The sequence below is a fragment of the Stegostoma tigrinum genome, chromosome 18 (genome assembly GCF_030684315.1).
Source record: "Stegostoma tigrinum isolate sSteTig4 chromosome 18, sSteTig4.hap1, whole genome shotgun sequence".
NCBI lineage: Eukaryota > Metazoa > Chordata > Chondrichthyes > Orectolobiformes > Stegostomatidae > Stegostoma > Stegostoma tigrinum.
The window spans coordinates 14,478,477-14,506,091 of record NC_081371.1 but is presented as its reverse complement, the minus strand read 5'-3'; the positions used below and the strand labels follow the sequence as shown (position 1 = coordinate 14,506,091).

The 27,615-nt window shown below is 38.1% G+C and overlaps 2 protein-coding genes across 2 annotated transcripts in view; both read right to left on the bottom strand.

Moving 5' to 3' along the window:
- Positions 1 to 993: 993 nt before the first annotated feature.
- LOC125460737 (leiomodin-2-like) lies at positions 994 to 10,028 on the bottom strand. The gene is made up of 3 exons (XM_048548548.2): positions 8,991 to 10,028; positions 3,444 to 4,832; positions 994 to 1,561 (listed from the first exon to the last, which is right to left on the bottom strand). The coding sequence occupies exons 1-3, from the start codon at positions 9,264 to 9,266 to the stop codon at positions 1,535 to 1,537; spliced, it is 1,692 nt and encodes a 563-aa protein (XP_048404505.1). The 5' UTR covers positions 9,267 to 10,028; the 3' UTR covers positions 994 to 1,534.
- A 3,723-nt stretch (positions 10,029 to 13,751) lies between these two features.
- LOC125460738 (actin nucleation-promoting factor WASL) overlaps positions 13,752 to 27,615 on the bottom strand; it is a 74,863-nt gene continuing 60,999 nt past the window's right edge. The window contains exons 7-11 of the mRNA XM_048548549.2: positions 26,478 to 26,520; positions 25,958 to 26,111; positions 18,536 to 19,089; positions 17,861 to 17,969; positions 13,752 to 15,945 (exon numbers count right to left, since the gene is read on the bottom strand). Of these exons, the coding sequence (XP_048404506.2) occupies positions 15,884 to 15,945; positions 17,861 to 17,969; positions 18,536 to 19,089; positions 25,958 to 26,111; positions 26,478 to 26,520 (922 nt within the window). The 3' untranslated portion in view covers positions 13,752 to 15,883. The remainder of the gene's footprint in view (positions 15,946 to 17,860; positions 17,970 to 18,535; positions 19,090 to 25,957; positions 26,112 to 26,477; positions 26,521 to 27,615) is intronic.

Genomic DNA, 27,615 nt, shown 5'->3' with positions numbered 1-27,615 from the left:
TGTATGGAATGCAACTAAAGAGAGCTATTGTTCCATCTTAAAAATATGTTCATTCCTTTTTTTTTGCTGATTTTCCCAGACCTCCATCCAAGTAACCAACTAAAAGGACAATGAGAGAAAGCATTGATTCCTAATATTCCAGGAAAAGAACAGAAGAAACAGGTGTGGGAATGGGCCATCTGGCCCCTTGAGCCTGCTCTGCCATTCAATAAGATCATGGCCGATCTTTTCGTGGACCAAGCTCCACTTACCTGCCTGCTCACCATAATCCTTAATTTCTTTGCTGTTCAAAATTCTATCTTTGCCTTAAAAACATTCAACTAGGTAGCCTCAGCTGTTTCATCTGGGCAGGGAATTCCACAGATCCACAACCTTTGGATGAGTTAGTTCCTCCTCAACTCAGTTCTAAATCTGCTTCCCCTTATTTTGAGGGTATACCCACTAGTTCTAGTTTCACCTGCCAGTGGAAACAACCTCCGTGCTTCTATCCAATCTACTTCCTTCTTAATTTAATATGTTTCTGTATGATCCCCACTCATTCATTCTTCTAAATTCCAGTGAGGACAGTCCCAGTCTGCTCAATCTCTCCTCATAAGGCAACCTTCTCAATTCTGGAATCAAGCTATGAACCTCCTCTGCATCTCCTTCATTACCATACATTCTTTCTCAAGTAAGGAGACCAAAACTGTTCCAGTTAACCCCAGGACTGTCACAAGCTAATTGCTTGTTACTCTGATAGTGCAACGGTAGATGAATCAACCCCGCAGCAGCTCTTCCTGGTTTAACAAAATGAGTTTTGGCCAAGATACGATTCTTGGCTCTGTAATCCTCTGTGTCCCAGCAAAGTCAGACAAACTATGATCACTCACTGTGCATATGCAAAGAAAAGCCTTTTACATTAGGCACCTAAAAATTGGCAAAATTTACAGATACAGGCCATATGCACAGAACGACAAACCTTGCAAAATGTCAATGGCACATCCAAAGTAGGCATTGTTATTGGCCAGAGTTACCTTTATTACTGTTTAACAATATCAAAGGCATGAAAATGGATTTTAAATTACGTATTTTTTGTTCATCAAAGAAAATGATTCTACAGTCAACAGAAGCTTGAACTAGCTATACAACAGGATTAAAAGTTATAAAATCTAAAAGTCACCTATGTAGTTTACATGGTTTAACTCTTTAAATCAATTTCCAAAACATTTTTCCTTAGCAGTGTCAGAAAATTGTCTACTTAAATAGAAAATCCATTTGTTTACATATTTACATATAAATACATGTATCCTATGACTGTTATTCTTTAATTTAAGACGCTTTGCATCCACTGACTAATGCTAAAGAAAGAACTCACTGTCTACTTCACACGCTAGAATACTCAGCACTTGCATGTCTGAAAGTGCACACAATGTTTCACTGAGCTTCTGAACAGAACTGGTGTCCATTTCATAACAGCAATTATTCTGATGTTTGCAGGGCCCATTGTTGAATATGTTTGCATTATTCCTTCTTGACGAAGAAACAAAAGATAAATTCATCGAAGATATTCTGGAACTTCAACCTGAAAAAAGGTTTAATATTTTAATATTTACATACCATTAATATTTTTAGTAAATGCACATTATTAATTCTATATTGTTTACTTTGGACCATATATCACAGAATCCCTACAGTGTGGAAACAGGCCCTTCAGCCCAACGAGTCCACATCAACCCTCAGAGCATCCACTCACAACCATCCCCCTATAACCCACTTAATCTACACATCATTGAACACTATGGGCAATTTAGCATGGCCATTCCACCTAATCTGCGTATCTTTGGATTGTGGAAGGAAACTGGAATATCCGGAGGAAACCCATGCAGACACAGGGAGAATGTGCAAACTCCACATAGACAGTTGCCGGAGGATGGAATCCAACCCAGGTCTCTGGTGCTGAGAGGCAGCAGTGCTAACCACTGAGCAGTTCACTACAACTACAGTATAATATTTCTAATTATTTTGTGAATAATCAGGGAGTATCGACAACAGTAACCACAGGAAATGTGGATATGAAAAACAGACAGGTGCATTTCTGAAGAACGGTCCAGACCCGAAACATCAACTTTCCTGCTCCCCTGATGCTGCTTGGCCTGCTGTGTTCATCCAGCTTTACACCTTGTTAACTCAGGTGCATTGTGTGGTGCTTTTTGCAGCTTGAGGCTATGGCACATTTTTGTGTTACTACCGTACCAAGCAATTTCATACAAAAGCAATTATACTTTCATTACTAACATGCAAAGTGTGGTAGAATCCTTAAAGATGTTTTCAATCATTAACATATCTCTGGTTGGGTAGCCTATATATTTCTGAAGATATTTTGATTGTCGCTTTTCTGAAATAAAGTTTTATTTGCTTGGCACAGACTGAATTCATTCCCCAGCCAATTAGGCCATGACAAGATTGTCCTTGCAATGTAAATTTGGTGACTTTACTTAAAGTCATAACGTTAGATAGCCTTGTCATGGTCAGATGACAAAAATACTTAAAAGTACTTTCCCCCATGACTACAATAAAGTGTTAACAACTGGCTATAGGATTTGATGACTGTTATTTGTTTAAATTAATACAATCAGGGCTATAGCACAAAGGACAATATTAAGCAAGCAAATAACCCTCTGTTGCCACCACATGTTCAACTTGGCACTGATTAGGCCATGCCTGGGATACTGTGAATTGTTTGGTCCTCTTATTTAAGGAAAGATGTACTGGCAGCCCAGGGCAGGTGCACTAGAGTGATTCTTGACATGGATGAATTTTCTTATGAGGAGAGTTTGTGTAGATTAGGCTTCTACTCGTTGGAGGTTAGAAGAATTAGAGAAGATGTTAAGGAACTTAGAGGAGTAGATAGGGTGGATGTGGAGAGGTTATTTCCCCTTGTGGGAGTGTCTTGGAGGAGAGGGCATAATGTCAGAATTTGTGGTCATCCATTTAAGACAGAGATGAGGTGATTTTTCTTCTCTGACATTAGTTAACCTAAGAAATTGTTTACTATAGAAGGCGGTCGAGACTGGGTCATTAAGTAGGTTCAAGATTAAGATTTACACATTTTTAAATCAGTAAGGGAATCAAGCATTGTGGAGATAAGGCAGGGAAGTGGAGTTGAGGATCATCACAAAAGCTGTGTTCTCTTTGAATTACCAAACTGCCTCGACAGGCTAAATTGCCTACTTCTGCTTCTACATCTTTTGGTCTAACCTAATTTATTAGACATTCCACTAAATAATAAAAATTTGAAATTGTCTCTATACTATGATGTATTACCTCATCTGAAACGCTACTCAAATTAAATAGCTCAAAAGGTCCATTTGCAATAATGTTAGAAGATGGATGCACAAAAGATTAGTGATATAAATTTGCAAGATAATTGTCTAAGGTTTTTCATTAGCATCCTTGTAACTTACTGGTCTTAGCTGCTTTATACTGCTTGATCGGATAGCTTCCATAAGTTCATCATGGAATGTCCTCTGAGGAGTTGCTGGCCTTGACCCAGTCTCTGACCTTTGGTCTGAAATTGGTCTTAAAGATTTTTTGAGATCCTTTAAAATGTGGTCTTCTTTATTCATTTTCTTGCTTTTACCTTTGTTTTTCCTCACTTTGGCATTTTGGTGGACATTCTGTGATTTCATCTTGGACAATTCTTGAAGCTTAATGGCTTCAGCTATATTTCTACTTGGGGTCGGTTGTAGTGGTAGGGGAGGAGGTGGCGGTGGCTGAGGAATTACAAGCTTCTCTGGAAGAGGAGGAGGAGGTGGTGGTGGAGGAGGAGGAACAGGAGACTTCTGAAAATTTAGTTTTTTGACCACTTTAGGAGACGACCAGGGTGAGCTCTTTGGAGAAGCATGTGGAGAGGATCTTGGTGAGTCCCTCTGCAAGACTAGTGTTCTTCGGTTTGTTGGCTCCACAATGCCAAGCATTTTGTCCATTTCTTGCTGCTGCTTTTGCTCCTGGAGGCGTTTTTGCCTCAGTTTGTCCAGGTTTCTGGTTAGGATACTAGTCATTGCCATCCGTGGTCCTGGCAGTTCAAAATGATAGCCTAATTTCATAAGCGTTTCATTATCTTTAAGAAGTTTGGCTATTTCCATTTCAACCTGCCCTCCACATATATGCCTTTGATTGTGGAATCTTAGTTCTGCTAATACATTGTTATACTGTATGGCTCTAATGATAGCTAAGATCCCTTTGCCTGTGATATAGTTTGAGTCAATATTAAGATTGGTGATGCTTCTGTTAACTTGCAACATGTCAGCTAGTGCACAAGCCACATGGTCATCAGCATGAGTGTTGGCCAGACTCAAAATTTTGACAACTGTATTGTATTTCAGAGCTTCTGCAATGAGTGTGAATGTTGCAATACTTATGTTCTCAATATTATTCAGATTGATTTCCGTTTTCTCTGAATCATTATTTTTAATGCTTTCAAGAGTGTCATCAATTAATGCTGCATTTCCACTTGGTAAGCTAGCAGTTGCTTTGAGATTTGGATCATCTTCTGCCAATTTGCTTTTGTTATACTGCATGATATTGTTTTGCAATGATCGATCATTAATGTGCCCATTACATGAGTGTGGTCCAGCCTGTCCATTTATGCTTACTGATCTGATGTCTAAAGATTTGCCATCATTCATGTCCTCCTCTTTTTCTTCCTCTGTAGTTGCATCATCTTCATCCTCCTCTTCTGTTTCTTCTGATGTACATTCATCTATGTCTATTCCAACCTCTGATTGCCCACCTTCACTTTCAGTTTCACAGTCATCTTCAGTGTTTCCTTTCTCGATTTCATTACTTTGTGTCTGAAATAACAGTGATAAATAAATACCAGATATAGCACATATACAATAGATTGGCTGAAGGAATCTATTGCAGTTGAGAATTAAAGTCATATGTCACCACTTCCCTCTCTCCACGAGTATACATTTCTAAATTTTCTAATTATTTATAATGAGTGGTAAGATGGAACTTGAGTATTGCTGAAAAAAATGACATATTTTGGCAAGTTATTTCACCCTGTACTGATCAGGACAATTCACCACAAGACTGATTTAAACAGAAAACAACATTTTGTATTATATGAGAACAGAGGTGATTGGTTAACATGTAGACTCTGTTTCATAGAGGTGTTGCTCTGGGAAGAATACAGCAGTTAGATGAAGACTAACAACACACACAATTGTGGCTGTTTTGACTGGTGTCTTTTTTCAGTGATATATAAATTATTTCAAACTTCTCCCCGTTTTGTTATAAATAGTTCTTTGTGAATTCACAAGAAGATAGTGTTTGGATGCAGTGATAACAGAAAGAACTTTTCCCAGTTGCACATACAGTCAGAGGATATAATAGACTGTATAATGTTATTGAAGGATTCCTCGGAACAGATTTGGATGGATACCCAGAGAAAGACAGAGGATTAAATGCTTTCCAGGTTACCAATAATGTACTGTAGGATTGTTACAGTCTTGGATAGACCGAGGGATCTCACAGCAGTTGACTTGCTAACCCCAACACCATTCATCCAAGGGTACTCAAATAAGTGGTTGCTGACTTCTTCAAACTCCTTGACAATATCTTGATGGCTTTTGGAGTTGAGAATTAAAGGAGGCCAATGTGGCAACGAAAATAAAAAGTGACAATAATTAAGACCCATTAACTTGACTTCAGTTTTAGGCAGAGTGTTAGAAGAAATAAATAACGAGTACCTTGACAGTGAAAGTATTACTAAGGAGTCTCAACATGACTCAGTTGTGACTGTGCAACAAGTAGCCAACTTGTACAGTGAATGGAAATTTACTGTAAACAGCCAAAAGCAGGTGGGATGAGATTCTGAGTGAGGCCACTATTGTGTGTAGAAGATAACTGGCCATTACTAGGTGTGTCTTGCAGCCACTACCAGCTCCCGAAACTTTTGTGATTGACTCTGGCTTCTGACACATTTTCCAGTTCTTTTCTTCTGAAATTAGCAAGAATTTTTAAATTTTATTTCACCCAAGCATTTGGTTTGGAAGGCAGTTAGGGATCATAGCATGCGAAAGACACAGTATGAGCTTTAATAGTCATTTGGAACATAGGACTCGGGAGCGGTAAGTCGGTCAGTACTATGAACCTGCTCTGCCATTCAGTGAGATTATGGCTGATCTCAGCTCCCACTTTTCTGCTGTCCACCATAATGCCCGATTCCCTTTTCTATCAAAAATCTATAGATTCATGCCTCGAGTAAATTATATGAACAGGCTCCACGCTCATTTCCATCTTATTCCAGTCTCCCCTCTAAGAGGAAACATTGTCTTGATTACGCACACTATCGAGTACCATAGGGACCTTCTGTGGTTTGCCTCTCATTCTTCTAAACTCCTACAGTTATAGGCCCAATCTGTTCAAACTTCTTTCATCGCAGGACTAAAATCTAATTGACCTTCTCTGAGCTACTTCTTAAGTAGTTCTATTTTTTTTTCAAATATGAGACCAAGTCTTTCCAAGAATACCAAGGTACAGCTGCGGTAAAACCTCCCTACTTTTAGATTTTATTTTTATTTATTCATAGGACAGGGACATCACTGGTAGGCCAGCATTTTATTGCCTGTGTCTAGTTCCCTTTGAGAAGGTAGTAATCAGCTTCCACCTTGTCAGTCCACATGCTGTAGGTTGACCCACGATGCCCTCAGGGAGTGAATTCCAGGATTTTGGCCCAGTGACAGTGAAGGAATGGCGATATATTTCCAAGTCAGGATAGTGAATAGCTTGGAGGGAGCTTGTAGGTGATGGTGTTCCCATATATCTGCTTCCCTTGTCCTTCTAGATGGAAGTGGTGGTGTTGTCTAATGATCTTTGGTGATTTTTCCACTCCCCTTGCAATAGACACTCATATTCCATTTGCATTCCTAATCACATGCTGTAACTTCGAGATTAATGTACCAGGGCGCCCCAATTCCTCTGTACTGCAGGGTTCTACATATTTGCTACCTTTTAAATAGCATGCTGATTTTCTATACCTCCTGACAAAATGGACAAGTTCACATTTTCCCAAATTATATGCCAACTGCCAAATTTTTTCCACTTTCCCCATTTACATCCCTATTCAGACTAACAGCCTCCTCTTGGTAACTGGCCTTCTGATCTATTTTGGTGTCATTGGCAAATGTAGCTACCATACAGTCAATCCTTTCATCCAAGCCACTGATATAGGCTATAAATGGTTGAGGCCCCAAGCTCTGATTCCTGTTGCACTCCATTAGTTACAGCTTGGGAATCCAAAAAACAACCTACATGTTCCTTTTTTCTATCTCTGAAGGTAATCAATCCTTTATCTATTCCATCTCTATGCCAGGTGTAGAAATTTTTTGTCTGTAATCTTTGTGACACTTTTTTGGGATAGTTTTTTGGCAGTCCAAGTACAGCACATCTACACTATGCCCTTTATCCTTGTTACTTCCCCCAAAATACTCAAATTAAATACAAATTCCCTTACACAAAATCACGTTTAATCTGCCTGATCACATTACGACTTTCAATGTACCTTGCTGTAACATCCTTAGTAATGGATTTGTAACGTTTCTGTATGACAGGTGTTCGGCTATCTGGCCTACACTTTCTTGCTTTCATCTCCACCTTCTGTTTTGTGCTTATATATTACATTTCTGGCTTGATGCTACGTAAATAGAACAGTTAAGTTTGGTGTCATCTATAACTAGATTTTACAGAGGAGTAAGAAAATGTTTTTCCCCCACTTAAACTTATTCCTATTAAACACATTGTGAAAAAATGTGATAAGTCAAAATGGTGCAATGATCAGTAACAAAAAGCAACAGTGAAGTTAAAGTTTTAAAATATTATATACCTAATTTTTGTTGTCTTCATGTCAGCAAATTCATCATTACACACTGAAGTCTAACAACTGTGATTATTGCAAAGGTTCCGAATTTCACATGAATCAGCAACACATATGGAGGTGTACAATAAGGTCAAAGATCTTATCTTCTGTCATAAAACACAGCTGATCAATTCATGGCCCTGCACCCAAGAATTGAGTGAGGATCTCCAAGCTCATTTTCTTTTTGTCTGTTCATCATCCCTCGATATTTCTGCATAAATTATAAGCAAGGTGGAATGCTGCTGTTTGTTAATAATACGTTTCCTCGAGGGACCTAGTGGATTATTAACACTGTCTTCGAAAATTAAGGCGGGGATTAGTTCACGGAACACTATCTTATAAAGAAATAACACAACATACACAAATGACACAACATGTATTGGACTTTTACTGCTGCCAACAACTTCCACAGTGCTTTACTAGGAAGAGAAGGAAAGGAAAAGCCTGGAGTGACCTGGTTTAAAAGTTGAGTCTTCGCAATAGTTTTAAAATGAAGATCAATTTGAATTCTCTGTACATTTAACATTCCCACAGTCAGCAATTTGTGAAATGTACCAGCCCCAACAGTTTAATGAGGCAAGTCACAGAGGGATGTTGTCCTCCAACTGTTGCACGTACACAGTTTTGTTTTCTTTCTAGTTTTGGCTTGAAACTGTGCAATTTTCAAATAGTCTAAAATTGTTCAATTGTTTATTTAGATTTCTACATCAACTGATAACAAAGAACTAGGATAAAGGATCTTGACAGAATAAACAAAGCTAGCAGAGGGTGAGTATCTAGAAGGCACAGATTTAAGATAGCGGAGAATATAAGTTTTCGTGAAGTGTGAATTTTTTTTCCCAGTATAGTGGCGTTAATGATCTGGAATCCGTTGCCTGAAAGGACGATGGAAACTGATTCAAAATCACTTCCAATAGGAAATTAGGTAAATACTTGAAAAGAGACTATTTCCAAGAGAAGGAGGAGAGAACTAAGCTCTCTGCACAGGCACGACGCACCAAATGCTTTCTGCTTGTGCCACGCGATTCTAGATTTGAGGAAAACACATTGTTCTGTGACGATGCCAAATTCTGGATTAAGCACTCACCTGGTTCAATTCGGCCGAAAGTCTTTCATTTTCTAACAATTTCTGTGTTTCGTGCTCCCAGTACGCCATCAAAGCCTCTCTGCTGAACGTTCCTTGCGGGGTTTTATCTGTTTGGTCTTTCTGCCGAAGCCCAATGGGTACAAATTTGTCCGGTTCCAAATCCTCCAACTCCTTCTCCAGTTCCTTCAGCTCATCAGAGGTCAGAGAAGCAAGGATTTCATCCTCGTCTATGTCCTCGTACTTTTGCAGTTCTTTCCTGTAACCGAACTGCGACATGTCAATAAACCAGCGCACTGTTTGAAGAAGGAAATCGAAAACTAAAGAATTTCTATTTTCTGTCTTTCCTGACTGACCAGAGTGGACTGCGCTCGGTGAGCTGGGTGTCTGGGCTCTTGCAGGTAACTTTTAAAGCAGAGGCTGAGGTCATCATGTGCTTGCTGGCTGTTCTAACAAATATATGAAAGCATGTTCCGTTTTCAGCAACAGACGTCACCAGAGACAGTTCAAATTAAAGCACCATCCTTTCCAGGCACCTCACTCCATTACAGCAGAGGGTCCCAGTCCAATATTCTATTCCCTGACATAGTTTACAGGTCCCTGATACCTCAGACACAGCAACCGGTCCCTAAAGCATTCTCCCTATCTCTGTGGTCCACTCCCTCCGCAGCCCCCCACCCCAATACACAAACCCAGCCTCGGAAAATCTAATGACTACTTCTATTAAAAGTCCCACTTTTAGTTTTGTTTTCTAAACGTCGGTTTTGACAGAAAACAAAAGAAAGGTTTTTGTACATCGAGAAATTAACTTCTAGAGAAATTACCCTACAAAAAGGGGAGGACTGACATTAGGAATTCAGCATGCAAAGCGATAGAAGTTAAGTTTAAGAACACTAGATTTGGGAGGGAGAGGGTGGCTTAGGGTTACGTAGAGCAAAGTGGGGGCGGGGGGGAGAGGTTGGAAGTTTTGAACAGATGTGACAAAAACCAACTATGTCAATTCGCATACGACAGGAAATTGACCTAGTCAGATCATACAAGTCCCGCTATTTGGACATGCTGTACATTGCAATCTCGACTATTTATAGGCATGGTACGTTCAACCCCACCCCTTTAGAGATTCCGTTATCTTCACACGAGTGTCACTTTTATAATAAAATCGGCAGGCAGTCTTTCTTTTGCATTACAGCCCCAGATCACGTTTTGAAAGTTTTTTTTTAAATGGATAAGCAATAAGAAGAGTTGGTCATGAAACACATCGACCCAGTTCTGATCACGGATGATCGTTCACCTTAACTCCAGCTCCCCATGTCCACATGCCCCAAAGTCTACCTTTTATTGCTAGAAACGAGAGATCAGTATTGTGTGTGCGTACATCGAAGATCAAGCGAACATTTTACTGGTGCTCCATTGATCCGCTAGGACACGGACAGGAATCTCCCAGGTCAGGCCACAGAGTTGGAAGAGCACCATGTGGCTCTTAAAAGAATGTCAAGTCTACAATAGGAAGATGACGGGCGCAATTCAAATTCCGGCCGAGCTTTGGAAATACGGAGCTTGCGATGTCATAGATGATAATTGTCGCATTTGGAGCTCGATGGAACTATACGTGTGTGTGTGTCTGGGTGCTTGTTATCACTTTTTTCATCTGATACCAGGAACCAAAAATAAAACCGTGCCTCAGTCGGCGACGTATGAAACAATGAAGCAACGTGGCAACTGCAGGGATTGGAAACTGGTCAACTCTGCTTGGAAATAGGGAAAGGGCTTTGGAATTGCTACAAGCATTATATTGGTCGACGCCTTGGAGCACTGTACAACTATTCAATTTTTTTAACTTTATAAATTCATTAACACCAGATTTTTCGTGGCCCACGATGCCTCGGTTGGTTAAATTTCATTGAAAGCATGAATGCCCTTTAAAACTCTACAATTTGTCGTTATAATCGTTAAAAGTATTAGCTTTTTGATTAAAAAAAAGTGGTTCGAGAATTCCCGCCCCAAAGTACACGCACTTTTTCTGTGTATGCATAGAAATAGAAGTGATAAAAATATGCTACACAATCATGAACCCATCAATCGCCTACTAAATCCAAAGTGAACTAAGAGGATCATAATACTACCTGTAGACTCTGGTTACAGTAGAATATTAGACAGTTAACAAAAACTTCCAAACATTAATCAACTGAATCTGTTGTACTGAAACCAAGAAGGTTAAAATATCTACAGCGAGGTTGAAATGTCAATGTTAGCATTCACTTTCTAAGATTCATAGACGTAGCTAGGTCAAATCTACACTTGAGTGCAACACGAAAAAGGAGCTGTGTGGTTAGGGATTGTATTAATCTTATGTCACAGCGGCAGACTAAAAACTGGTTACAATCAGATGCGAAAGTCAATTTTGAGTTATAGCAAACTATCAAATTGGACTTGTATACAAAAGCAGTGGCTTAAAGGAGACGGAAGCATGAAATTAAAGACTAATGCAGACCTCTTCTGGACCTCCTCTAATGCCAGTACGTCCTTCCTTTCATACAGGTATCAAACTGCTCACAAAATTCCAAATGCAGTCTGACCAAAGCATTGTACTGTCACGGCTGTATATCTCTGCTCTTGTATTCTATCCCTTGAATTGAATGGTAACGTTGCATTTGCCTTCCTGACTGCCAACTGAATTTGCATATTAACCTGGCCAGAATCCTGAAGTAGGGCTCCTAAGTCCTGTTGTGCTTCAGATTTCCTCAGCCTTTCCGTTTATAAAAGTCTACGTCTCTGTTCTTCCTACAAAAGGGCATAACCTCACACTTTCCCAGACTGTATTTCATTTGTCACTTCTTTGCTCACTCTCAGCCTGTCCACGTCCTTCTGCAGCTTACTCGCTTTCTCTACATGACCTGTCCTTCCACCTTTCTGTCACCTCGTGTCTCCTTTCCTGCTTCCTCAACAAAGTTTTTGATAATCTGACACAAAATCTTGTGTTTAATGTCATATTTCATTTCTTAAGGCTCCTTGGAAAGTCTTATGTCGAGATGCTATATTTAAATAAAGTCTTTATTGATGTCTCAATGTAAAAGGAGACAAGAGGGACAAGAATGTAGAGAATAAGTTGTGGTACCAGATAGCTAAAAGCACATCATTGAAGGAGGGAGTTGCAAACAAGGCCAGAGACCAATGACTAAAAACACACTGGAACATAATTTGGAGGTGGTTGTAAAGGTATGCAACCCCTGAAAGGCACAAATCCACTGAAAGGCATCTACTAAGACAATGAACTTGATTCAATATACCAGGAGACAGCAAATTAAGGAAGACAGGTGAGAACAGGACAGTAAATGCAATGTTGGTGAGTTAAGATTTCAGTAAGGAAAGGGATTAGTGAAAGCAATACTAGCAATCAATTGCCACACAGAGATTTTAATATTAAATGGAGGAGAATCAAGGGCTAATGCAGAGATGGAAAATTCTGCTTTAGTAATTAAATACAATTTAGTCACTGAACCTCAGCTTGGTTCTTTACTGAACATCTGGTGAAACATAATGAAGTCCAACATTACTTCATTATTTAAAAGCAAAACACATCTCCAGAGAAATCACCAAACACTAAATTTTGAATTTCGTTTTTTATTTTGCGATTATAATTATACTTTGGAACAAAGGGTCCTACAATAATTAAAAAGGTTGAATGTATGATTTCTAGGTCAGCCTATGTGTTAGACAGTTGTGACATCACCTTTCTAATAACCAGGAAATTAGTGAGGTTGTGAGCACAAAGTGAATATTTGGACTATATTAAGTGCCCACCTCTTAATTTGAAAATAAAAGTATTATAGATTCTGGGCCCAATCAGGAATAAAGAAATATCATCACTTGAAGATGGTTTGTCTTTTATCTACCTATGAAACATTGGAATACACTAAGCTACACTTAAAACCTGTAAATGACATTTTTGTCATTGAAATTCATCATGTGATGTTGGTTATAGTTTACTCAAGTTTGTACATTAAAATACTGTTTGGACAGTTTGCGTTGTATCTTGTCATTGTGCATAATTATTTCTCAGCAATACACATTTGGCCATAATAGAAGGGTTTCATCCTCCAAACATATTTCATATCTTGTGAAATGTGCCATACATTTAAAGCCTCCAAGTTGTCATTGCATTATTGAGGGAACTTAGCTACAGGATCACAAAAGGTGATGCATTAAAGTGTACTGCTTACTGCAAAACAGTTGCATTACTATCAGACAGTGTCAGATCTGACACTACGAAGAATATGCAGCACCTTTTTAAAACATGAAATCTTACATAGAAGATATCACTAGTGTCCTCTGTCAAATTTGTTCACAGAAGTTATCCAGAAATCAAAATACAGAAAATTACTTCAAACAGCCCAAATAGGACAAGGCATATTTAGAAGCGATATCAGAAAGTTCTTCTTCACACCAGAGAATGAGCAAAAAACTAATTTGGCTGCTTGGTCATGTTTAATTCAAAAAGTCTGCAATCAAGGACTGGTTAGATGTTGCAACAAGGTGAATGAATGAATGAATAAACTGAGATGAAGCAAATAGTCTCCTTCATTTTTAATTATCTTGTGAAAGCATTAAACCATATTTAATACCTTCTGCAAATTGATGCATCAGATTTTCATTTTGCAGATCGAGTATCCAATCACATGCTGGCTAGAGGTGCACAAACAAACTTCAATGAAATTCAGCCTTACCATTAGCAGAAAGATGAGCAACACTTCTCATTTGTCAAACTCAAATCAAATCTCAGTATTTATTAACTTAAAACTTGCTGGGAACTGTGTTGTCGACATGTCAGAACAATGATCATATCCAACATCAGTAAATCATACTTCTAAAATCAGGAGGAATAAGCCACACAGACCTTCAAGCCTGCTGTGCCATTCATTAAAACCATGCCCGATCTGTGGCTTCAGCTCCACTTCCCTACATCCCCACCTGCCTGTGATTGCTTCCCCACCCCCCGACCTCCCTATCCAACCAAGTGTTAAAGCATTTTTAATCTTTACATGCTAGCAGTACCAGTATTCTTACAATTTGCAGTTATCTACAGTACGAACCAAATGTGCGAATGTGCCTATTTTATGCCATACAATACTTGGAAAAAGAAGCAATGGTAAAAATCTGGTCACCTGAAAACTGATTGAAGTATCATTGTGATGTATTATAACTGCAAATAGATTCTATACCACTTAATGATTAGTAAAATGCCATCAACTACAATGGGTCAGTTGTTTTCTCCTTTAGTGGAACATAGGATGCTTCTCAGACTTTACAGAACTTGTAATTTTCTTGCAACAGTTAACACTTTTTGAAAATGAAGAGTGATATAGATGTTTAAACTTGAGGCTTTATGATCATTCCTTAATCTCACTTACACTTAGGAAATGAGGCAAAAAACAAAAACTGCGCAAGAGAAAAATTCTTCAAGGTTTTAGAAAACAGTAACAATCTTACAAGTGGAGTGCATTATGCAACAGCGAGGAAATTATTCTGGTTTCCGAAATTGAGCCAAGACAGCCATAATGCTTCACACTAGTACGGTGAATAATCACAGATCCTAAACACAAACCAGTTCAAAAAAAATCAGGACAGAATAAACTCATTACCATCCATAAAAGCCTTGGACTGGAGATTACAGATTGAAAGGAGAGGAGTGATTTATGGTGGTAGCTAATAAGGGTATTGCAGCTGGATAAAAGGCAATAAGATCAGTGATCAATAATGCATCTGCATCCTCATAATAAATTTTGAAAGCCAGAAAGGATAGTTTTCAGTGATCTTAAACATTTATTTATATATTTTTCCGTTAAAAGTTCCACTTCATAATCGCAATCTGTATTAAGAGTTTGCTCTTTGATTCTGATCCAAAGACGTCAAAAGGACCGTAAAGATAATGATGTCAATATTCATTATTACCTGTTCACTTCCAATATTTCCCAAATTGCAGTTTAACAAGCATTAAGCACAGCCCTTTATGAATACATTAAATGCAAATTCCTAATCACAGCCTTCACCTCCAAAAAACTGAATATTAGGTTATTTTTCATTAACCCTTAACACAGCCAAATAAACACTATGATTAGAAGAAATGCTGTCACTTCAAGGGTTAAAAATCTGTGTCCCCTGATTGCAATTAGAAATTTCACAAGAGGACCTGAATTCCTATTCAAAAAGCTTGACTTAACTTCCAACAGCATGGAATAAGCCAGAAGCATAAATATTTGATAAAGTAACAGATAAGGGGATTTCAACTAAAAATAGTCATGATAGACAGTATTGCTGCATACAGTATAAAACACTCCTAAGTTGCTGTGCATCTTTGAATCACCCAGGCAGTATTGCTAAACAGTAAGACACAAATGAGCTGCCTGTAAGCTGTGCATTCATGTGACAAATTACATTAGAAGGGTGCAAAACTCTAGGAGCTTCAGCACGATGAAGTACTGAAGGAATCGAATAGAAGCGTTGTATTTTAAAAAATTATAGTGCTATGCGAAGCTTTAATAAGAGATGCTTCATCTTAGGTACAGAAATTGCATGGTTTTGAAAAAATAGTGTTGCTATTCTGGCTTTTAACAAGTATAATTAAAGTTCTGTCAACTTTGCTCCTACTCAACCACAATTTCTGTTGTTGTTGGAATGAACACATTCATATGTAGTTGTTTATATTTCCCAACAAATACTTTGCATAGCGAATATCTTTATCCACAATGCTTTGTCAAGGTAAGTATTAAATGAGGTATTGCACAGATTATGAAAAGAGCAAAGGCAACAAAAATATACAGCAAAATATGCAGAACATTTACAGGACAATTTTACAAGATTCAGAAAGATAGAAAGGTTTACAATCTTGGCAAGAAAATCTAATCTTCCCATTCATCATCATCATCAAAATCTTCTTCTTCATCTTCATCCTCATCTTCATCTGAAAATAATGTTGGATTTAGTTTACGGACAAACAACATTCAATGACAATTCTTAAGCACTGATACTTAAAGATGTTCATTTTATTACCTTAAATAACTGGCAAGTATTACATCTATAGCACAAGCAAAATGCCCTAAGTTCTCCACAAAGTAGAGAAATCATTAAATCAAAGGAGGAAGGACAAGGAACAAACATGGCTTTGCAGAGAGGGAATTGGACACAGTCTGGTTTTAATGGAGGGACTTCCAATGAAAAGCACCTAGACAAGCTGGCTGCATGCTGCAATAATGAGAATGGAAGAAACTGAAGTGGCTAAAGTCTGGGAAAAATGCATGTTAAGATGAAGGGGTGATCAGGTTGGGGGAGGAGGTAAGAGACAGAGTAAGAGAGAAAGGGGATGGGGGTGGAGTGGCAGAGACGTGAGGGTGTGCGGGGAAGGGGAAAGCTACATTAGGAACTCAACAGATGGTCTTCACGTTGAGAGGAAGGAAATCTATAATCTCAAGGCTCATAGAAGAGAGAGTGGGGCGGCACCGGAGGGGAGTCCAAGCAAGTTCTTGGTTGAAGAAAGGAGATGGAACTGCCCTCTGTCAATTCTGATACCGCAAGAGATTTTGGCAAAGACCAGGAGACTTACTAAACTTAATGGGGATAAAGCAATGGATAGCTAAATGTGTTTCTGCAGTATCTATGCTTAAATTTGTGCCCCTCAGTTTGAGGGAATAAAATGGTTGCTGCATGTGAGGAATGATTAAGATGGGTTTTTTTTTGGGAATGAGGAGCAAGAGGAGTAGTGAGAGTTGTTGAGTAAATTAATCATTTCAGTTGGTTTCCTTTCTGGGTGAAAGCAGCAACAGAAAATGTCAGTGAAAAATGTTAGGCTGCAGCTGGAAATTCAGACCGAAGTAGAAGGTTACCTAAAATGGTGGAACCAACATGGAAATGGGTAGGACAGTTTAAGGAGAACAAGAGGACAGTTAATTCAGTGGAAAAAGCTAAACAGCAGAGTTCTTCAGACTGGTACATTTGAGATTCAGTAAGTCTCCTGGTCTTTGCCAAAATCTCTTGCGGTATACGAATTGACAGGGGACATTATCAAGATTAGGGGTATGACTTTATGTACAGCAAGTGGGGACAAGAGAGGATGTAACAGATTAGAGCAGTGGGCGACCAGGATTTTAAAAAGGTGCTTAAAAAGGAGATGTTCCAGTGTAGGGTAAGATGATAAGATATGAATTAGTGACAAAGGTCACACTTGTGCAGTTTTTTTAAAGTGGTGGCGGTGATGATCTGTCTGGCTTCTGTACAGGGGAAGTGTCACCAGCAGAGTGTCAAGATTCAGTCAAAGTAAGATTATCAACAAAATCTACTGCCTAATAGAGATCAGTAGGGCAAAATAATAATGCATTGTTTGAACTTTGCTGAATCTAGGATGGCATTTTAATTTAAGGTCTTTAAATGGCCATAGATCTGTGACCCTGGTGTTCCAAAGCACAACCAGGATAAAATCACATCACCATGAGACAGTGCATTTGGATTTCAGTGCATAAAATACTAACTTCTGCACAAAGATCTCAGACTGGACATACAAAATATCTGAATGTTTTTGTGTGTTTACAGATGCTTTCATAACCTCGCATTTGTAGTAACATTGTGTACACGTACACAGGTTGGATGGAACTTGATCATAGTCTGCTGCAGTAAAATATTGTTCTTGGATGCTTAATGAAATGTCAGTCTCAAACCCAGGAAACAAAGATACTGTCAAAGGCTTTTTGCTCGTGTGTGGCATTATAGTAAGCAATGCCGCAGCTAGGCCTCCAAATGAGATGCATTTTTGAAAACCTGGTATTTAAAAGTTGGATATTATGTCTGGAATTCATTAAATAACAGTGACCAATTAAAAACCTTACCTGAAGAGTGAATGGCTTTACTCCTTTTCTGCATCACTTCCATCAGTGCTCCTACAATTCCTGCTGTTGGCGTAGGTGTTGAAGGAGAAGAAGAATCTTGGTCGTTTACCTACAGGAATTGACACATCATTACTCAAAATGTAAATATAAAACACATTAGGAACTTGGTTAATGTGACAGCTACAATTTTACTTCATAATTGGCATGACCTGCAACATAAATACCAATACAAACAAAAAGGTATTCATTGAATTCAATGAATCATAGACCTGAAAATTATAAACTCTATGGGCTGAATGACTGCCTCTTCCTCCTGTGCAGGAATGACCACTGATACTCAAGTCAGCAAGGGACACCAAAAAAAAATTGCTGTAAAGTTATAACAACATTCAGTATCTCTTAAGTGAGTTCACTACTTCAATTTTCAGCATTATCAAAACCCAATCAAACTACAGTGCTATAGTTAAAAGCCAGATGACAGTATATATACACACACCTTAAAGTTGAACATCAACAAACACATATTTGCAGCAAAATAATCAAGTTCTATTTTGTTCCTGTATTTGTTAGTTTTCTGCTACATTTACACTATTCCAAAGTGTAAGCCCAAAATATTACATTTTCAAATAATAGTCAAAAATTAAAATGACCTTATCATAAAGAAAAGTTACTTACGGTCTTGAGCTGTATACCCTGCCGTATCTGGTCTAATAGTGCATCCCTTCCTGAGGAAGACACTGGCCGATTGCTTTGTTCAACTTTCTTCAACTGAGTGCCTTCACGGATTTGATCCAGCAGAGCTGATTTGTTGCCAGTAGGTGAAGGGAAAGAATCATTTTCAGCGACTGCAGCAGGAAGTGGAGGGGGGCCAGGTGGTGGCGGACCAGGTGGGGGTGGTGGTGGTGGCGGTGGGGGTCCAGCAGCTCCCGGACCTCCAGGAACAGGATGTGCTGGAGGTGGTGGTGGTGGGGGGCCTGATGGCACTGGTGGAGGAGGAGGGGGAGGATATAACCTACTTGGTGGTGGGGGTGGAGCTCCTACTCCTGGTCTGGAAGGTGGAGGGGGTGGGGGAGCTGCTGAAGGAGCCGCTGATGGGGCCCGTGATGGGGGTGGAGGTGGTGGCGCACCTCGCCCACGAACTGGAGGAGGAGGAGGGGGTCCTGAACTATGTGGAGGTGGGGGTGGTGGTGGTCCTCCTCTGGAAGGTGGAGGTGGAGGAGGTGGAGGAGCTGAAACAAAGCAAGGAAACTATGAATTTAAGAGTAATATAAGAATTTAAATAGAACTACAATGAAGTAAATAATCAATACCGTGGTCAGTGTCATCTGATCATAACACAAAAGAAAATAAACCTTAGTGAGCTACATTTACAATGGATTTCATAACCATCTTTAACTTTAATGTTCATTTAATCTAAAACAAACTAGGATTGTTATAACTTAAATCATTAAGTTTCAGCTATTTTGACAAAGGAACATTTGTACCCACATGTGACCATCTTAAACAGATAAGCTCTTGACATCCCATGGCTTAATAACAATTATACAACATGGTTAAATATATTGAGAATACAGCTCATCATGGAGATTTATTCAGAGTGCAAGCTCAATCCAACTACTTACGTTGTCATATGAAGTTAATTCATAGTCTAATCTAAAAATTGCATACTTCTTCAAAAACTGTTTCAAAAATTAATATTTGCATTGTATAATTACAGAACTCTGACTTAATTGGTAATATGTTTATCAGGCGTGATCAGATACATATTGTACTGGGAGTGTGGAAGAGCAGACTGACACTATATCAAGTGTTTCAAGAAAGGAAGAGAAGGCTGAGAAGATAGAAAAGGAATGTGAAAGAAGTCAAGTACAAATCAGACGTGGAAGCTTAAGTTCAAATAAAAACATGATATTTTATATCACAACAGGATAGCTGGGTTTTAGACTGTTTTTAATTGTAATGTATATACACTTTACATCCGAACAGCTAAAGAAGTCCAATAACTAGTTTATGGTTGACTGAAATACAAAGGATACAACATTGTGAATCAAAAATATGACGAGAACTAAACAAAATAACTCTCATTTAATTAAAATGTTAGGAAAATGATGGCAATTAAAATAAGAATTATGGCAAAACTTTCATAGCACAGGAACTTGTCTGATCTTGAGTGCCAGCCATTTTCGTCCTACACTTTATACATTTTAATGTAAGAGATCGCAAAGAATAAACAGTCTACAAGTAATTTTTGTTCCAAAGCACTAACATATCTTGCATAAACTGTAGGAACTATTCCAAGTAGTAGCGATTGAGGAAGAGACCAAGACATTAGTCATAACATTGTATGCTCGCTGTCAAACGTCTCCAGTGTTGGGCAAATTTCAACAGTAAAAATGCAAGCAGCACTCCACATCAAATGCTGTCAAGAGTAAACCTGGCATAGGAAGGAATATCTGTAAAACAAGCCAAATGGCTTTAAAGTGACCTTTTACAGCCTAAATAATGAAATAGAAACTACATGCTATCAGCAGTGGTATGGAAACAGAGGTTTCAATAATCCTGACCCAAATTAAGTGAACAGTCTTGAAGAGAAATTCTTACCTAGTTCAATATGTGTTCTATACGCCTTACAAATAAAACAGGGATGATCTACAACTAAAGCTGTAGAGATTTGATTTTAGAAACTTTCAATAAAATGATCTTTCAGGTAAGGATGTTCAAATTACACAGGAATCTGAACAGCATTACACCAATTTAGATACAACATTCACACAGCCCACAGGAAAGAAACAAAAACAAATGACGTATCTATGACAGTGACCACGTGTAAGTGAATAAAATTGAGCATTAAATTGGATCCCTATCACTAGATAGCACAGACTTTGAACACAGGGCGGCCTAGCTCTACGCCTTTCTGAACATGTGCAGCACACAATAAATAAGCACAAAAGCTTTTTTTTAAAGAAGAGAGTCAACAACCAAGATCTACTGACTGGTGAAAATTTTCAGCTCTGAATGTAGAATTGGCTTCCAGCAGATCAAACTGCCATTACAAAACAACAGCTCCTCTCTTTTCCAAAAATCAGTAAAATTATAGATAGAGTGGAGATCATATTGAGTCACAGATGGATGACGATTCTCTGGGAGTATAAACAGATCAAATCCTGGTTTCATTTGCAGATTACTCCATAAAACTATCCAATGATAAGTCTTACACTAGGATGACGGAAGAGTTTGACAAGTGAAAGCATTGTCTTGTCTTTGTTGTTCACCACTGTCACATGAAGGAAAAAGATGGTGGTGTAGTGATACTATCATTGAATTAGCAATCCAGATATTCAGGCTATCACACCATGCCAGACCTAGACCCTTAGTAATACGAGAGACGCTTAGCCGCCCTCCAGCCATTCAACACAGGCACAACACTAGCCAGTGACACCCACATTCTACAAATACATTTAAAATAACAAGCCAGACATCATTTACGTCTGGCAGTTTTACGTGCAAACTTTGCACACAGGACTTCATTTAGCATATTGGTAATTGATATAATATGTCCACAACCTTAAGCCACTGTATAACCAGCATCAAATTCACTAATATTGTTCTTGGATGGAGAACAATGCTACTTTGTCTTTCATACAGTAAAATTGTTGGTTTGGAATCAGTCAAACTGTAGCAAATTAATTGGGCAGAATTTGTTTGTGCTCAAATGTCCAAAGGCTTCAAATACATTATAATACAAAATTTCCAAAGAGATCTTCCATAAAGGTGACCATTTCTATAGAAGGAGTGCGATACCCAATACATTGGATAAATGGGTCATACTCAGCCAAAGTAATTAATAAAACAAATCATTGTGCAATTGGGAAAATAAATTGTAGGATTTAATATCACAATGTTCAAGGCTAAAAAGTAGCAGGGTTCAAAAATGGAATCCAGTTGTTAATGCATTCCTTTCATACAGATTTCGTGCTAAGTTTTGATCAGTGCAAACTCTTAAAAAGGAAACTTCAAGCAAGCAAACACTTTTGACCAAAAATCTACAAACCATTGTGGTGAACCTGAAAATCAAAATGAAAACAAGAAAAAACAATTTTTTATTTTATGCTTCAGCCACTAGAAGTATTCAAAAATGATGTTAAAGAACTGGTGAGACTATGAACTTCAGAATATTGAAGAAAATTAAAGAGATAGCTGAAATAATCCTAGCTTTCGAATCTGACACAATTCCTTCAAGTAAAGGACTTGAAGATAGTACACGTCACTTCTTAGAAAAAGGATAAACTGTTTTGCCTCACTTGTGCATAACCCCACAAAAGATGATTAATTTGTAGCCCAGGAACTTTTGCTGAGATTATGCTTACTTTTTGGATTTGGAGGAAGGCACAAAAACAGGTCACATCGTCAAATGAAGGCACATGGTAATTTGTAAAAAAGACAAACAGAAGGAGCAAGTGGGACAGATGCAACTCAATATAGAGAAAATTGAAGTATATTTTTAGAAAACTGGAGCATATGCCAACCATACAAGAGAGATAAACTAACCTATAGAAAGGTAGATTTATCTTTCTAAGGGATTTACATAATGGACCACTGGATATAAATGAAGTTAAAATTACAAGACTTGAACCAGCAAATTTAGATTAATTCCATGCTCCAAGTTTAAAAAAACCTTGAAAGATGCACAAGTCAAAAATGACCAGCAATGTCACCTCAAATCTCTAACCCATGTCAACATGATGGAGGCCATAATTCCCTAATAAGCAGTCCGGGCATTCCATTAGAGAAAGATATTATAACAATGGAAAAGCTACAAAGATTCATCAAAATAACTGAAGTTATGAATGTTTTTCTTAAAAACAGAACAGAAAAGGAACAAGAGGCATTTAATGTATAATCCAAAAATTTGAATTGTTTTTGAAGACAGACAGTGGTAGATTATTTCTATTGGTGAAATTGAATACATACTTGATACCTATAAGAATGAAGGGGGCAACAAATGGAATTTATAATGGTAAGGGCTTTGAGGGAGCTCTAGAATATTCTGGGAATGAAGTGGTGCCCCAAAGCCTACGGAAAACACCACAATTTTAAATTGCCAAATGCAAAAATGCACACAGAATGGACTACTGGGTAAACCATTTCTAACCCTTAGAAAATTTAAGACACAACACCCACCCACGTTTTTGTTTCATGTCCGTCAACCAACTTTCAAAATACTTTTCTCACTGACTCATCTATTTAGTAAATAAAGTGGTAGGTATTTCAGAATTCCAAAGTTACTGAACCTGTATGCAAACGTAAAATATTTAACCTCCTCAAACAGACTTTTCACTTTATTCCATGTGGAATCTGTCCCTCTTTAACGTTTACATGTAAAGTTATTTTTATAAAAAGCAATAGGATTTCTTTTACCATCATCTGCTAGACATTTTTTCCATAAATGTTTTAAGCCCATCCAACATAACTTCTATTAAGGTTTCTTAGTGCTAGTCCATCTTGTGGCATTGATCTCCAGAAGCTGAGACAAAGTAGTTGGATTTAAAGCTCTCCATTTTAAGTCATAAATGCCATTGCAAAATTTCTACTTACAATATATAATTTCTTGAATGGACATTTTTAAATGGACAATACCTATAAGGTAATCATGCTGCAATCCTATTACAAGATCACCACAAAAGCAAATTTGCCAATATGCCATGATCAGTTTACACAAGGGCAGTTTCGAATGTAAATTCAGGTCGAAAATGTAGTGGAAAATATTGACAGGTATGGACAGGGAAGGTTATAGTTTTGTCATTACTTTCTGTTTAAACATAGCAGGTTAATTGAAAACCATACCTATCTAATTGTACTCTTTAAGGTTTCATCTATTTTGATTTCAAGATGTCTCCTCTCCAAAAACCTGCCCGTTATTTTCCCAAACAATTAATTTTGAATAAATCCTCTACCATGCAGAGATACATCTTTTTGAAATTCACTACATTTACATTGTCTTTCATCTTCCTCGCTCCTTTGTTTTTGTACTGAATTTACATGTTATAATTGCTCCTCAATTGCTCCTTTTATTAAAAATAAAAATGCTTTCAAAGGATGCAGGAATCACTAGCAAATTTTTGGCTACAAGTTCTCTTTTTTCAACACAACATTTGCAATTACATGGGTGTCACAATGACTCAGTAGTTAGAACTGCTGCCTCACAGCATCAGGGAACCAGGTTCAATTCCATCCTCGTGCAACTGTCTGTGTGGAGTTAGCACAATCTCCACCAGTCTGCGTGGGTTTCCTCCAGGTGCTCCTGTTTCCTCCCACAGTCTAAAGGTGTGCAGATTAGGTGAAATGGCCATGCTAAATTGCCCAGTGTCCAAGGGTGCATAAAGTTAGGTGGATTTAGGCATAGGAAATGCCAGATTACAGGGAAAGGGTAGGGGCATGGGTCTGAGTGAGATGCTCTTCGGAGGGATGGTATAGACTTGTTGGGCCAAATAGTCTGTTTCCAAACTGGAGGGATTCTATGATTGGTCCTAAACATTGTTAAATAACACGTGAAAACTTACACGTTTCTTATTTTAAAAACTATTTCATGTGTGAAACATAATTTTGAAATTTGATAAGAGATTTAGCAAACAATGAAACCTGCTATTAGAACTTCTAAGTGAAAGGTTTGGCGATGAGGACAGACAGATACCAAAAATTATTTACTTTTGAGATAATAACATCTGTTGGGTTGAAAATAAGAGACTGGAATTTGACATTCAATGGAAAGACTGAGTGCAGGTATAGCAAGATTTAAAAGGTACATTTATTAATTTACAATTAAAAAATTAAATTGATAAAAATCTAAAGAGTAGTTCCTCCAGAAATAGGAATTTATTTCATAGGAGCACCTTAGGAACACAGGATTATTATTACAGACACAGTGAAAAATGAAGGAATTTAATATTCAGAATTTAGATTGGGTTTACAGACAAAGTTGATTTCCTCAGTTTGGGTGAGTGTAACAATAGATCAAAATTTCAAAGTTGTCAGAGACCAAGGAGAGAAATTACAAGAAAAAATAAATATCAAGGCAAATAATATCATCTCTTTAAGTGGAAAGTAGATGAACATAGCAGAGGCTGACGTGGGGCTATGGCAGCTGGGGATGTTACAAGGAAGGGGGGAAATTTCTGGGCAGTGACGTTTGCATAGAATTGTTTTGGTAAATAGTTCATGTAGACTTCTTTTATAGCAAGATCCACAGTTCTAAATGTGTAATAGTTCACCATGTGGATATTTAGGCATATGTAATAACCTAAAGGAAACTAGAAAACAAATTAAGGTAGAACATAAAAACGAAAAAATGAGACAGGAAGAATAATTAGATGAAACACATTAAAAAACACTGGCATAGGCATTATGGGCTGTAAATCACAATAGAGAATTTGAGAAAACTAAATGATGCAACAGATATCACTAGCATTTCCCATTAAGGAACTAGGATCTATTTGTTTTTTTGGTTTGACAGCATCATCTCTGATGCCTCTAGGTGTCCTCCGCATGGACAACTTCAGTCCAGCTCCTTGAGAAAGTGTGGTCAAAACTGCCCAACTTTAGAGACCTCATTCGGAGTCACACAAATACTACTGCAGGAAAGGAAATGTTACACCTAATCAGTGTTTACATATATATTTATTTGCTGGTCCACTGTTCCACAGATTTGTTTAATAGTATAAAATGAAAACGAGATATGATGCAATGTGTTATCACTTCAAAGCCAGGAAAGTAATTTGAGGCATCAGACACATAGCAGATAGATTAAAGAGAATAAAGAGAGCTAAATGGTAATATGATTGAAATAAACACAATGCACAGATCAGTTAAGAATTGAGCAGAAAGCTTAGATGGAAACAGAAGCTGAGCAATGTTTCCAAAAAAAAAACTATTACATGTTATAAAATTTAACCTGAGGACTGTGCTAGCTATATAAAGTGAAATTCCAGTCCAAAGATCAGTGGTATACCACTGTTGGCAACTCCCAAACTCTGTCAAACAGTGAAGTTGGTCAACAAGCTGAGGGCTTGAAAACACTGTTGAAAATAGTATTTAACTTACCCTGTCTACGTAACTCATTCTTCACAGCTTCAACTCCTCCTTTTTTCTCTATAAAATCATAAATGATCTTTGATGTTTCTTTGTCCTTCAACTGCGACTCAGAAATTCCACACATGTCAAATAGATGCTTTAATTCAGGGTCCAGATTATTTAGCTGTAAGTTAAATGAGCATGGATATTTAGGCGATTAATGTTGACTCAACAGAAATACAGAGTCAAAAATCCTAGAATCCGTACAGTGTGAAAGCAGGCCAATCGGCCCACTGAGTCCACACCAACCCTCCGAAGTGCATCCCACAGGTCAGAGAGAACTCATTTTTACATCCGCTTGCTCCACGAACAGAGAATCGTGCAGGCCTGTGGCCACACTTGCAAACAGGACATAAAACAAATGTGACTATTTATAGCAAATAGCTTCTAATTGAGACAGTGTTGATAGCCCTTTATGTCTATGAAAGTGAAGGTTAGAGTATTTAAAAGGAAGCAAATAGTTGATTTGTAACTTGATTATGTTACTTACATCAAAACCTGTATTTGGGTCCCAGCCAACATGTCCTATATGCCTGTAAATGGAAAGGATATGAATCATATCGAAATTTATAATGCACATACAAGTGTATTTTAATAAAGACCTTTTGTTTAAGATTGGAAAGTATCCAATCAAACTGAATTGAACTTTTAACCATAATTTCTTTACTCTAATTTTTCCCCCTCCTCCTCTTATACTCCTTTGCCACTGAAGGGATGTTACAATTTCACAGATGGTGGCTGTCAAGTACCTTTCCTAAAGGCTAGTCTTCGCATGTTATTCTGCCACACCTGGTGTAGATGGCCAAATGGACTATAGGTAATCATGGTCGACACCAACCCCTAGGTAGCATCATCAGATGCATCCTAGCAAGAAGGACATGATAGATAGGAGTCATAAGAGGGAATCCTGGTCGATTTCTTCTCCCTATCCTTCAGCTCAAGGCTTAAAGACAGTTGTGGGAGTCAAGCGGAATAGGGTACTTTGATTAGTATTGGGAAAAAACCCACTAAAAATAGATCATTTTAATATGAAAGATTATTATTTTGTGTTTTAACTACAGCAGTCAGGCTTTTAGTATCAACTTATTTTGGTCTTCAATAAATTTAATACATTCAAGTTGCAATCAATGCTTGTGTTTCTTGGCCAGGAAAAAACTGACCTTAAGTATAAGGGCGTTACCTTCGAGGTTGTTGACTTGCTCGCCAAGCTAACTTGTTTTTGTTCAGACATTTCATCACCATGCTAGGCGACATCATCAGTACAGCCTCCGATGAAGTGATGTTATTCTACCCCACTTGGAACTTATACTGTCCAGTCTGTTATGGTGAGTACTGTCATTTCCGGTTTTGATCCGTATGGGTTTATGTAGGGGTCCAATTCTGTATGTTTTTGGAATGAAGTATGGGTGGAGAACCATGCCTCTAGGGATTCCCATGCGTGTCTATGTTTGGCTTATGGTACTGTGGTTACTTTGTCCCAGTTATGGATATGCACGGGAATTCCTAGAAGCATGGTTCTCCACACATACTTCAAATCAACAAACAGAACTGGACCCCATACACAAGCCCATACAGATCAAAACCGGAAATGACAGACCGGAAACCATAACAGACCGTACAGTATAAAT